The 12,646-nt window shown below is 46.0% G+C and overlaps 1 protein-coding gene across 2 annotated transcripts; it reads right to left on the bottom strand.

Annotated features, from left to right (window-relative positions):
• Positions 1-1,124: 1,124 nt before the first annotated feature.
• On the bottom strand, positions 1,125-12,588 carry rgs11 (regulator of G protein signaling 11). 2 transcript variants are annotated; one of them, XM_047041912.1, is made up of 17 exons: positions 12,100-12,588; positions 11,767-11,863; positions 11,098-11,148; positions 10,720-10,826; positions 10,380-10,431; positions 10,158-10,216; positions 9,971-10,047; positions 6,877-6,958; positions 6,322-6,390; positions 5,826-5,849; positions 5,555-5,616; positions 4,996-5,109; positions 4,742-4,857; positions 3,483-3,570; positions 3,163-3,301; positions 2,999-3,081; positions 1,126-2,368 (listed from the first exon to the last, which is right to left on the bottom strand). In XM_047041912.1, the coding sequence occupies exons 1-17, from the start codon at positions 12,160-12,162 to the stop codon at positions 2,233-2,235; spliced, it is 1,419 nt and encodes a 472-aa protein (XP_046897868.1). In that variant the 5' UTR covers positions 12,163-12,588; the 3' UTR covers positions 1,126-2,232. The 2 variants fall into 2 exon arrangements, with proteins under 2 accessions (XP_046897869.1, XP_046897868.1); XM_047041913.1 differs by lacking the exon at positions 6,322-6,390 and having other exon boundaries at positions 1,125-2,368; positions 5,826-5,855.
• Positions 12,589-12,646: the final 58 nt, after the last annotated feature.

The following is a 12,646-nucleotide window of genomic DNA, read 5'->3' as shown; positions in this document are numbered from 1 at the left end:
ACACACCTCACACACTACACACCTCACACACTACACACCTCACACATTACACACCTCACACACTACACACCTCACACATTACACACCTCACACACTACACACCTCACACACTACACACCTCACACACTACACACTTCACACACAACATCATTGTTAATCACTGGTGCTCTTTCTTCTGACCAATCATGTCTTCCTCCTGTCTCTGTACCCTCCACCCTCATCCCCTCCACCCTCATCCCCTCCACCCTCATCCCCTACACCCTCATCCCCTCCACCCTCATCCCCTCCACCCTCATCCCCTACATCCTCATCCCCTCCACCCTCATCCCCTCCACCCTCATCCCCTCCACCCTCATCCTCTACACCCTCATCCCCTCCACCCTCATCCCCTCCACCCTCATCCCCTACACCCTCATCCCCTCCACCCTCATCCTCTACACCAGGGGTGTCGAAGTCCGGTCCTCGAGGGCCGCTGTCCTGCATGTTTTAGATGTTTCCCTGATCCAGCTCACCTGATTTGAATGAAGGGTCGTTATAACAAACCATTTAATTGAATCAGGTGTGTTGGAGCAGGGAAAAATCTAAAACATGCAGGACAGCGGCCCTCGAGGACCGGAGTTCGACACCCCTGCTCTACACCCTCATCCCCTCCACTCTCATCCCCTACACCCTTATACCCTCCACCCCCATCCTATACACCCTCATCCCCTACACCCTCATCCCCTTCACCCCCATCCTATACACTCTCATCCCCTACACCCTCATCCTATACACCCTTATCCCCTCCACCCTTATTCCCTCCACCCCCATCCCCTCCACCCCCATCCCCTCCACCCTTATTCCCTCCACTCTCATCCCCTCCACCCTCATCCTCTACACCCCCATCCTCTACACCCCCATCCTCTACACCCTCATCCTCTACACCCTCATCCCCTACACCCTTATCCCCTCCACCCTCATCCCCTCCACCCTTATACCCTCCACCCCCATCCTCTACGTACTCTAAAAAGCAACATTTTTAAAGCACTTTCTATAATGACAGAAATAAAGTGTGTGTGTGTGTGTGTGTGGGGCTTATTATCATGTGTTTAAATAAGGACTGGTAATGAATGTAAATATATTTCTGATTAGTTATTGATGCCTCATTTTCCTCTGTCTCTCAGTCTGAATCTCTCTCTCGCTCTCCATGTCTGAATCTCTCTCGCTCTCCGTATTTGAATATCTCTTTTCTCTCTGTCTCCTCTTTCCCTCTGTCTCCATCCCTCTCGCACCTGTGCAAAAGGATAAATGTAGATGTTTATTTGCACATAATGATTGTAAATGTTTAATGCATGTGCTTTCTTTGTTCCTTCTCTCCTTTATGTGGGTCAACATTCTAGTGTGTGTAGACATTCTAGTGTGCGTAGACATCCTAGTGTGTGTAGACATTCTAGTGTGTGTAGACATTCTAGTGTGCGTAGACATTCTAGTGTGTGTAGACATTACAGGAAGATGGAAGATACAATTAATTATATTTGATTTTAATATATTGTTTTTGTTTGTATTAATTTTGTGATTCTGAAGAGCAATGCACTGGAAGATAAAGTTTTTGTTAAAAATCAAGATACACATCTTGAGTTCCTTTTATTCTGTCAAGGGAGCATGCTGTGTGTATACTGGCACTCTGATTGGCTTAGCTGTATCTCCTCATGGCAGCACAGCTCTGATTGGCTGTTTAACCACAGAGAAGGCTGAGCAAAGGAAGCAGTTGGATTAAGGATAATCTCCAGGCTGGAGTTACATCTGGCTGTGTGTGTCTGCTTATCTGTTGGTGTGTGTGTGTGTGTATGTACTTATCTGGTTGTGTGTGTATACTGGAAGACAGTGATTCGAGCATGCAGATGCAGAATGTAAGCATGGCTTTTATTGAAATGAACATGCATCATCAGACCACAACAACAACAACAACAACAGGACTTGACTGTCAACAACTCACGCTACCCACCCGCCCAAACATAGTGCACACACAGCTCCCCCCCCCCCCCGACTGCACCCGTACTAACACCCGTTATAGGCACATATACACAATAGGTTCTATTCCGCACAGTGGAGGAGGAGGAATTACTCTAGAAAAGAGGCTGGGGCTTACACTCCAGTTCTAAGGGCGAGGGGCCTGCAAACCAGAGACATGCAGTGGATATGTTTCTATGGTAACAAAGCGATGGTGGTGATCACATTTAGTTGCTACGGCGATCAGACCTGGGACATGGTTGTTGAGTTGGTTCCTGCAGGCCCTGCCCCTTTGCCTCGCCCATCATCATCCGTTGCCTGGGAGACCATGGCAGGGGAGGGGCTAGAGTGACGCTGACGCCTCATGAAGGGAAAAACACTGAGAGAAAGGAGGGAGGGAGAGGGGGGGAGGGAGGGATGGAGAGGGAGGGACATGGATGGATGGAGAGGGAGGGGGGTGGGGGGAAATGTAGGGATGGAGAGGGGGGGAAAGGTAGGGATGGAGAGGGAGGGAGATGTAGGGATGAAGAGGGGAGGAAAGGTAGGAATGGAGAGGGGGGGAAAGGTAGGGATGGAGAGGGAGGGAAAGGTAGGGATGGAGAGGGATGGAGATGTAGGAATGGAGAGGGGGGAAAGGTAGGGATGGAGAGGGATGCAGAGGGGGGGAAAGGTAGGGATGGAGGGAGGGAGGGATGGAGAGGGAGGGGTAGGGAGGTAGTGGGAGTGATGGAGAGAGGGAAAGAGCAAGGGATGATGACAGAGATGGAGGGATAGATGGGGAGGGACAAAGGTATGGAGCGAGAGATGGAGGAGAGATGGAGGAAGGGAGATGAATAGAGATGGAGGTAGGGAGAGAGAGGTTATTTTTGTTTAGAGTTGGATATACTGTAGGTTCTGATGTTGTAGAGTTCAAATTATAAGAATAAGAATTCTTACGTTGCAGGTAAAAGGGTAGGGTATTGTTAGATTAGGGTTACAGTTAGGGTAGGTTAGATTAGGATTAACTAACCTTTTCTTCGTCTCCTGGGGGACAATTGCTTTTGCCAACATGTTCTTATACAGATCAGACTTCAGATACCTGGGAAAGGAGTCCTATACACGCACACATACACAGATGTCACATAAATTACACAGATTAAAGCTAAAGCAGTTGTCCGTGGTCAGGGGTCAGACCTTTTTCATCAGGAAGTAGATGTGCATCTGTGCGTCGTCCATGATGAAGCGATGTGGCTGCTGCAGACCCAGCAGTGTCTTCTCCATCGTCTTACTGTCAATGTTCACCCAGCGAGACGCTCCAGGAGCCAGGAACTGCCTACGCACACACACACAGACCATACACACACACACAGACCATACACACACACACACAGACCATACACACACACGGTTAGGGTCAGGTGTGAGAGGGAGTGGTTAGGGTAAGAGGTTAGAGTTAGGGTTTAGAGAGAGAAGGAGTTGTTAGGGTCAGGGTGTGGGGCTAGAAGTTAACTTACTTGTAAACTTCTTGAACCTTCTGGAGGATCTTGGCACTTTCTCCGTGTCTCAGATCTTCACAGGCCAGCCAGAAACACAAGTTCTCCGCTGTTTCACACATGCACACACAAACACATGCACGCACACACAGTCACACACACCCATGCACCCATACGCATGCACATACACACTCACACACATACAGAAAAACAATTAGAGGATTTGATGTACCAGCTAGCACTCTGGTACCAGCTAACATTTCCTGGTACCAGCTAACACTGCTAACACTCTGGTACCTGCTAACACTTCCTGGTAACAGCTAACAAAGCTAAAATGGCTGTGAAGGATGACAGGTCAGATGGCTGAGCGGTTAGGGAATCGGGCTATTAATCAGAAGGTTGCTGGTTTGATTCCTGCCGTGCCAAATGACGTTGTTGTCACTCCGGTACTAGTTCAAGTTCAGGTTTATTATCATATACTCATTAACAGCATTTATCAGTAATGAAATTCTTTGTGCGTTCAATGTCCGTTCAATTTAGAGAATAAATAAATTAAATACTGGAGAATGGAGAAAAAGGGTGGAAAAATTAATAAATAAATTGTAGTGCAAAAAGATATTTCAAGGACAGTTCAGCATCCTGATGTAATGTGGGTAAAAACTATCCCTGTATCTGCTGGTACGGGACCTTATACTCTTGTATCGCCTTCCAGAAGGCAGGAGGGAGAAAAGACTTTGGCAGGGATGACTAGGGTCAGAAATGATCCGCTTGGCCTTCCTCCTGCAGCGCTGGCTGTAAAGGTTCTGAATGGATGGCAAAGCAGTCCTTGTAATACGCTGTGCAGATTTGACCACTCTTTGTAGTGTCTTCCTGTCCTGGGCAGTGCTGTTGCCAAACCATGTTGTTGAGTTAGCTGTTTCCAAACCATGTTGTTGGGTTAGCTGTTTCCAAACCATGTTGTTGGGTTAGCTGTTTCCAAACCATGTTGTTGGGTTAGCTGTTGCCAAACCATGTTGTTGGGTTAGGGTTACTGGTTGCCACCATTCAGTATGCTCTTAATGGTGCAGCGGTAAAAATTGGTCAGTATAGTGCAGTCCATGCCAAATTTCTGCAGTCGCCGCAGAAAAGCTACTGGCTAACCGTCCAGTACTAGCTAACAGTCTGGTACCAGCTAACACTTCCTGATACTAGCTAACACAGCTAACACTTCGTGGTACCAGCTAACACAGCTAACACTCTGGTACCAGCTAACTCCCCTCCCTCCCTCCCTCCCTCCTCACCACTGAACTCCTTCTCCAGGTAGGTCATAAACTCTCTGGCTCCTAGAGGATCATTCAGGAGCTCCATGAAGCTGAAACTCCACCTCTCCACCCTGAGCTTGGTGGGGACTGCCACCCTGCACACACACTCATACCACATAAGCACACCATACACACATACATGTGTGTGTGAATGGTATGTATTGATGGCATGTGTATGGTGTGTGTGTGAGGTATGTGTGTATATGTCTGTGTATGGTGTGTGCGTATCTTACACGTCAGTGTTTATGTTCCAGTGGGAGGTGTCGTCAGAGATCCAGGGGTTGCTAGGGAGACAGCCCTGCATGATGGGGTCATGGTTCTGGTACTGTTCACTGTACTTCACAAAGCTACCACACACACACACCACACACCACACAAACACCATACATATATATATATATATACATACACACAATATGTAGATACACACCCCACACATACACACACACCATACACACACCATATAAACACACAGCACACACACACAACATTAGTTATAAGATGACACATAATGCACACGAACACCAACAACATGCCTGAGGAAATTGTGTGTGTATGTGTATGTGTGTGTGGTGCATGTATGTTGTGTGTGTGTGGGTGGGGGGGGGGGCATAAGCATAAGAGGTCAGGCAGCACTCTACTGCATTAGTGCATCTCAATCTTTATATAAGCCTCAGAAAACCTACCACTGTGCATGTGTGTTGGTGGTGGATCTATGTGTGGTGTGCATGTATGCGTGATGTGTGTATGCATGAAGTGTGTGGTGTGTGTGTGTAAATAGACAAACTTTACCTCTCAAGGCAAATAGATGACTTTACACGGTTTCGTCCAAGAGCTCTTCTACTTTGTTCAATCTGCAATTCTCAACACGTACCATACACATACACCAAACACACACCATACACACCACAGAAAGGGGTCACTGTGTGGGTCAGGCAGTAAATGATGTTGAGGAAGGGTGTGGTGCCGAAAGGCCACATAAGTAAAGGGTTAATAATTAGGGTTAGGTACTAAGGGTTAAGGGTTAAGGTTAGGGACTAAGGGTTGAGGGTGTGGAACGTACCTCTGTCTTGTAGTAGTCTGCGTTCTGGTTCTGCCAGGAGAGAAAAAACACCTGAGCAATCATCATTATCTACATGATCCATTATCTACATGATCCATCATCATTATCAACATGATCGATTATCTACATGATCCATCATCATTATTTACATGATCCTTCATCATTATCAACATGATCCATCATCAATATCTACGTGATCCATCATCATTATCGACATGATCCATGATCAATATCTACATGATCCATCATCAATATCAACACAATCCATCATCTGCTATTCCACCCTTTCCTTACATCACTATCATCATTAGAAGAACAAAATACTTACTTTGGAATGGTTTACACATTGACAGAAAGAGGAACAGGGCAGAAGTGAACGGAGAAGAGAGGGAAATATAAATAATTCAGAAATGTATTTATGATGCAGTTTCTTATATATTTAATGAGTATTTATGTATTATCATCATAATGATATACTGGAAGGAAAAGGTCTGACCAGTGTGACTCGTGACCCGAGGTGGTTGAGTCTCTCTGGACCAAGTTCCAACACATCACTGGCTCCTAGCTGTAACACACACACACACACACACACACACACACACACACACACACACACACACACACACACACACACACACACACACACACACACACACACTAGAACTCAGCACTTAGCCTTCACTTTCCACTCTACTTCCTCCATCTTGTATTCCTCTTTTCTTTCAGTTTGCCCAGTAGAGGGTTAAGATTGTACTATTTCTTAATTTATAAAGAAAAGAGGTAGAAAGGGAGAAAGTGAGGGAATGTAAATGTGGCATCCATTCCTTCCTCCTTCTCCCCTCCCTCCCCCTCTCCTCCCTGCTAGCTCAAGCTTTTAACAGATGAGCTAAATATTTCATATCAGAAATCATATTAGGGGGCTAGTGCACAGAGGAGAGCAGACCACAGTACAGCAGGAGAGAAGAGGAGAGTAAAGAGGAGTCTAACACAGAGTAGAGTAGAATAGAGCATATTGGATTACAGTAGAATAGAGCACATTAGAGTTGAGTACCGGAGGTTGGTTGATGAGCCAGTACGCCTGCTCCTGACATTCCAGAACAATGCGGTCTGCCTTCCTCCTCTGTTTGGACGCCCTGCAAACACACACACACACTCAGCATACACACACTCAATATACACACTGAGGGCCTCATTTACTAACAGGATTGCACCCATTTCAGGCGTAAAATAGCGGGTAAAGACATAAAAACCTTATTTACAAAGGCAGCGCACTTGAGTAAAAATGCAATTACCGCTGCTGGGAAGGTATAAGGGAAAGTGGGTGTGTGCCGCAAAGAGATGGGAGGAGAGGTGTAACATGTTAATGTTAGCTGTAACTTCGTGGACCAATATTTTTATCTCCTGTTCGCTGAACCTTCTTTTTCTTTTTCTCGAATCACCCATGGTGGCAGTAACATGCAGGCAATTTCTCCCGTCTTTTAACGGCACGTTAATTAACACTAAACGGCGGAGTAAGGCGCTGATTGCCCAACGAGGATCTGGTTTCATAAATACCACGCAAAATGCGGAAATACACAGTGCGCTATTTGTGGTTGGGCAAAGGCACAGATTAAGCTGCGGTCCCAATGTTAGTAAATGAGGCCCTGAGTGTAGTCTGCCTTCCTCCTCTGTTTGGACGCCCTGCAAACACACACACACACACTCAGTATACACAGTCGGCACACACACACTCAGTACACACACACACTCTGACCCTGATACTTTGCACAGAGAGTCACACCTACACTTAAGGCCGAATTATGCTACTCCGTTTTCCCAAAAACGGACACATGGGAACGCCCTCGTCTACGTGGAACGCCCTCGTCTACGTGGAACGCCCTCGTCTACGTGGAACGCCCTCGTCTGCGTGGAACGCCCTCGTCTACGTGGAACGCCCTCCGAGAGCCCTCCGAGAGTCCCGGAGAGCTTGACGTTCACCTCCTGAATTTTCTAACTATACGTTGTAATTTCGGATAGTTACGGATACCCCCTTGGCTGTGATTGGTCCGTATAAAGAACCGCTTGCGTCAGGGGCGGGGTTGCCGTGACCAAAAAGAGGAACAGAATCCTTTAACCGCTATTGCTGTTAGTTTTTAGCTAATATTTAAGCTAAACAGTACATGTAAATCAGCATCTGAATTAAAATGTGACGAGAAATGGGCAGTGCAGTTGCTGTAAATGTGCTTATTTTATTGATGAAACGGCTGATTTGTAAATTTGCTCCGACTTTTCGATAACCTAGCTAGCATCGCAGTGCAGTGCCACCTACTCTTCTGGCGGTGAATTGTTTTCAGCACAAACAGCCTACGGAGAACCATAAACGAAAAATAGTCTATCGTATCCGTCCGTTTCCGTCCGCCCATCCGTAAACTGAGTCGGAGTAGCATATTTCGGCCTTTAGGCCGAATCCCAATACTCCCCCTTACCCCTTCCCCCTACCCATTACCCCTTACCCCTTCCCCTTAGTTTTGCGCGTTCCCCTTGAGAGCTAGTGGTGTCCAAATACTCTTTTTGAGCGAGGGGTAGGGCTAAGACTAAGGGGCATACACCCCTTAAAACCAAGTAAGATTGGGAGCTTACTTGAAACCTAGGGCTATGAGAATACTGCGCGACTGACAACAATGGTGGCCAGATCACCCAGAGAGTCCGATAAATGTAATATTTTCGGCCTAATTAATGGATAAAAAATTATGGCAGTCTTGTTTTGTGTTACACACAGTCCTGTACATATATATTTGCAACCATTTTCCTAATTGAAACGTTTCTAAAAATCGCTAGTTTAGTACCCTAATGTTACAGTGCTGAATTGCACAACAGTTCCGCATTTCTTTGACTAGCATGTCTACAGTTTTAAGTTAACTCCATTAGCAGCGAATTTCGTTTAATATCAGTGCATAACACTAGCCTGGCTGCCAGCCCAACTTCTCCCCGCCCCAAAAAAAATTTGGTCGGGAAGTTGGGTCTGGGGGGTCTCGTATTGGGGACCAACTACAGAAAACCAGAATCCGGGCGAACCAATGAAATTGCCAGGGCGGGCTTTATACGATGATGGACAGATGATCAACAGTAACGTAATCACCCACGACACAAAAGAGCGCTTAAGTTGAATTCGTTTTGAACAAACATGGCTACCGCTGGAGATCTGGGATGTTATGATTCTGCCATTGAGCCTGTTTTAGAAGACATCGACAGCGCATTAATTTTGAAAGAGGAACAGAGACGCAATCAAGGCATTTGTCAATGGAAAATATGTTTTTGCCGTCCTTCCTACGGGATTCTGTAAAAGTTTAATTTATCAGCTGGCCCCGATGGTTGCGAAGAAGATGGGACACAATGAAAACCCAGTGGCCATTGTGGTTTCTCCTTTTCTTTTGTGGAGTTGTAATGCTAAACGGAGAACTTGTTCGTATATGCATTGCCCTTTATTGTTTCTCTCAAAAAGGTTGACCGTGTGAACAAGTACTCCCCCTACCCTTAAATTAATTTTACAACACCGGCAAAAATCGTTTGTATTCATTCTTCAAGCATACTTCAAGTCTGCTTGCAGTTTAGTCAGTAAAGATTTAGCTGCCTTTCAGTTTAGTTCTGCTGACAACAACTAAGCGGCGCTTAACATACGTCACATACTCTGTTGCTCTGATTGGTTGTAGATCTATCCAATTGAGCGAAGAGGCATTTGTTTTACAGGCTCGTTTGAAACACGCCTCGTAGTCAAAGCCCAACGGAGAGTTCTCAGACTCATATTCTGACTAGAATTATGAGTATGACAACGTCAGGCTAGCATAACACGACTTGCTTTGGAGATATCGATACGTGCTAGATGATGTACCTGTAACCAAGTGGCGTCCCATTTCTTAGGGATATGTAGCCCTTACCCCTCAGTTTCGAGGGCCAAGGGCTAGGGGTAAGGGGAAGGGGTAAGGGGGAGTATTGGGATTCGGCCTTAGACTCAGTTTACACACACAGACACACACACACTGAATAGACACACTGAGTGTGCGAAAAAACTCTTGGTATTGTGCATGTAAAATAAAAATAAAATGAATGAATAACCCTAAACCTACTGACTGAGTGTGTTTGTGTACGTGTGTCCATGTGTGTGTTACCTGAGCTGCTCCCTGGCCTGCATCACTACAAAGTCCCAGGTATGGTTGATCCTCTTGTGCAGCACACTGTAGCTCTCCTGGAGAGGACGGATTAAGGAAAGGAGAGACGGATAAAGGAGAGGAGAGACGGATGAAAGAGAGGAGAGGGAACATAGCGGAGGGGTGTAGACAGATGACATTTCCTCACCTTCTCGTAGTCCATCAGCTCTCCCTGCTTCCTGATGTTCTTCTTAGCTAGAAAGATGGCTGTTATGGGAGAGTAGGGGGAGAAGGAAAGGATAGAGTGGGGAGGGGAGGAGTGGAAGGGAGTGTGAAGAGGAGAGGGTGAAAGTTGATGAGCCAAAAGAGAGACAGGTGGATGACTAACCTCTGATCCTTAACCCCTGACCTTGATCCTTAACATCCTCACCATAGTCCAGCTCTGATGGTGGCCACCTTGTACTAGTCCAGAAATATGGAGTCTGAGAGAGAGGGAACAAGAGAGAGGAGAGAGGGAAAAAAGGAGAGAGGGAGGAGGCGAGACAGAGGGAGAGAGAGAGAGAGAGAGAGCGGTGGAGAGAGTTTATTAGTAGGGTTACATTTTTAACAGATGGTAGAGGGATGGAGGGCTACAGAAGGATGTAGAAAGAGAAACGAGGAAAGAGTTGGAGAGAGAGGGATGTACCTGGAAGGGTTAGGGAGTCAGACAGAGAGAGTGGAAGAGAGAGAGACAGAGGGATGAGGAGAAAAAGAGAGGGGGAGCGAGGTACCTGGAAGCGATATGGAGACTCATCTGGGCGGAGCATCAGAGCTCTGGGCTCCTTCAGGGGGTAAATATACCCATAATGCACCAGGAGTCCTCCCAGGTGCAGTGCCTCTAAACACACAAGTCAGATCCCCAGGTTAGAGTCAGACCGAGATCCCCAAGTCACTTAGTCAGACCCAGATCCCCAGGGAATGTGCTGCTTGTTTAAAGAAAACACATCTGCTTCCCACAATACATGGACACCGTGTCCTAGCAGCACCCTAGCAACAGCCCCATCACAACTTAGTAATAGGCCCCCCAAGTCATCCCCTCCAAGACACAAACACGTCAGCACATCTGTGTGCATGAACACGTGTGTGTGGTGTGTATGTGTGTGTCTTACCTTCCTCACTCACGGTATACTTCTGCAACAGCCACTCTATGATGTCACTGCCTGTAATGGTAGAATGAGTAAAAGCAAGAAAGATAGAGGTATGGGGAGGAGAGAGAGGGATAAAAGGAGAATGGGAGGGATGGTAGGACTGATGTGATGCTTGTCAGAGTGATACCTGATATCCAGATGGAAGAACTCTATTGATCTACTCATCTTTCTTTTTTTCACTTGTCTTTCTCATTCTCTCTTCTACATCCTAATCTCTCTCTATCCGTTATTCCATTGTTCTCTCTCCATCTCCCTCTCCTATATCCATCTCTTTCTCTCTCCCTCACCCTCTCCTATATCCATCTCTTTCTCTCTCCCTCTCCCTCTCCCATATCCATCTCCCTCTGTCTTTCTCTCTCTTTCCATCTCATATGTTTGTTGTCCTGATCCTTCCGTCCTATAGAAAGCAGAAACCAGAGTATTCCCTAATATACGTCTCTGCATTATTCAGTATAGTTGGCCACACACACACACAATCACACACATGTACACACACAGTCAGAAACCACGCATACAGGGAAATGAAGAGATTGTAGGTGAAAACCATCCCTGTACTGTATATAACTGAATAAAACCATCTGCTAACTATAACCCTAATCGTCTGCTATATGAACATATTTTTACACCTACCTGTCATAGCATGAGGGATGACAGTAATGAGCAGTCTCTGGTTTCTCATCTTGACTCCCATATCTGGGTCCTGCATGGCAACAATCACCTTCTCCATCTGTACAAACACACATACACTTCCCTTATGGATGCCCTACAGTAATAAAATGAGTGTTAACCGTGGCGAAGACAACGCTTGGGAGAAAGCAACATCCCATGTTCGCGGAGTTTAAATTGTTTTGATTTACTCCTTTTAAACTTGGCCATCCCGACACAGACTCTGGCGAAGTTACCGGACATAGAGAGACACTGGAAAAGACGCATTATAAGTATTAATGAAAATTAAGGTTTTACCTTTCTGAGACAAGCCATCTGTTCTCGCTGTGCGCCTCCGCGCACCACTGTGTTGATGGTCATCCCGGTAATGTTCTGCGTTCTCGGTAATGTTCTGCGTTCTCGGTAATGCTCTCCGCTATGGCAAAACTCAACCGAATTGAAAGCGCGCGACAGCACCACTTTTATCTCCGTGGATGACGCTGTGGATCGTGCTGCCCCCTCACCCCTTTTGGATTAAAACGGATTATACAGATGCAAAGTATTTGTGTAACACTACAAATCTTATTTAAATTAAAGTGAAAACGCATCGCATGTATGGATTACATGTTGCCATAGCCTAGTCTTGCAGCACCGTTTCACTGAATCTCTCAAAACTCTAATTACGAGCTGAATCACGTCAACGGCATCCAGAGTCAGAAACATTACACAAAGACTTAGGACATCTAACACAACTATAGTAATAACTATTCACATCCAGCATAACATCAGTATAATAACTAAACCAACATGACGTCAACTCTTCCACGGAGTTTCATTAACTTTAATCGCGATTGAACAAAATACG

The sequence above is a fragment of the Hypomesus transpacificus genome, chromosome 19, assembly GCF_021917145.1.
Source record: "Hypomesus transpacificus isolate Combined female chromosome 19, fHypTra1, whole genome shotgun sequence".
NCBI classification, from domain to species: domain Eukaryota; kingdom Metazoa; phylum Chordata; class Actinopteri; order Osmeriformes; family Osmeridae; genus Hypomesus; species Hypomesus transpacificus.
This window is presented reverse-complemented; position numbering and strand designations above follow the sequence as displayed.

What these genes read in the sequence shown, in the direction of transcription:
- rgs11 (XM_047041912.1), bottom strand. Translation starts at nt 12,162, where the DNA reads ATGACCATCAACACAGTGGTGCGCGGAGGCGCACAGCGAGAACAGATG. An exon ending in AGATGGCTTGTCTCAGAAAG is followed by an intron (nt 11,864 to 12,099) that starts GTAAAACCTTAA and finishes GTGTTTGTACAG; the next exon opens with ATGGAGAAGGTGATTGTTGC. An exon ending in CAGGCCAGGGAGCAGCTCAG is followed by an intron (nt 6,959 to 9,970) that starts GTAACACACACA and finishes GTGTGTTTGCAG; the next exon opens with GGCGTCCAAACAGAGGAGGA.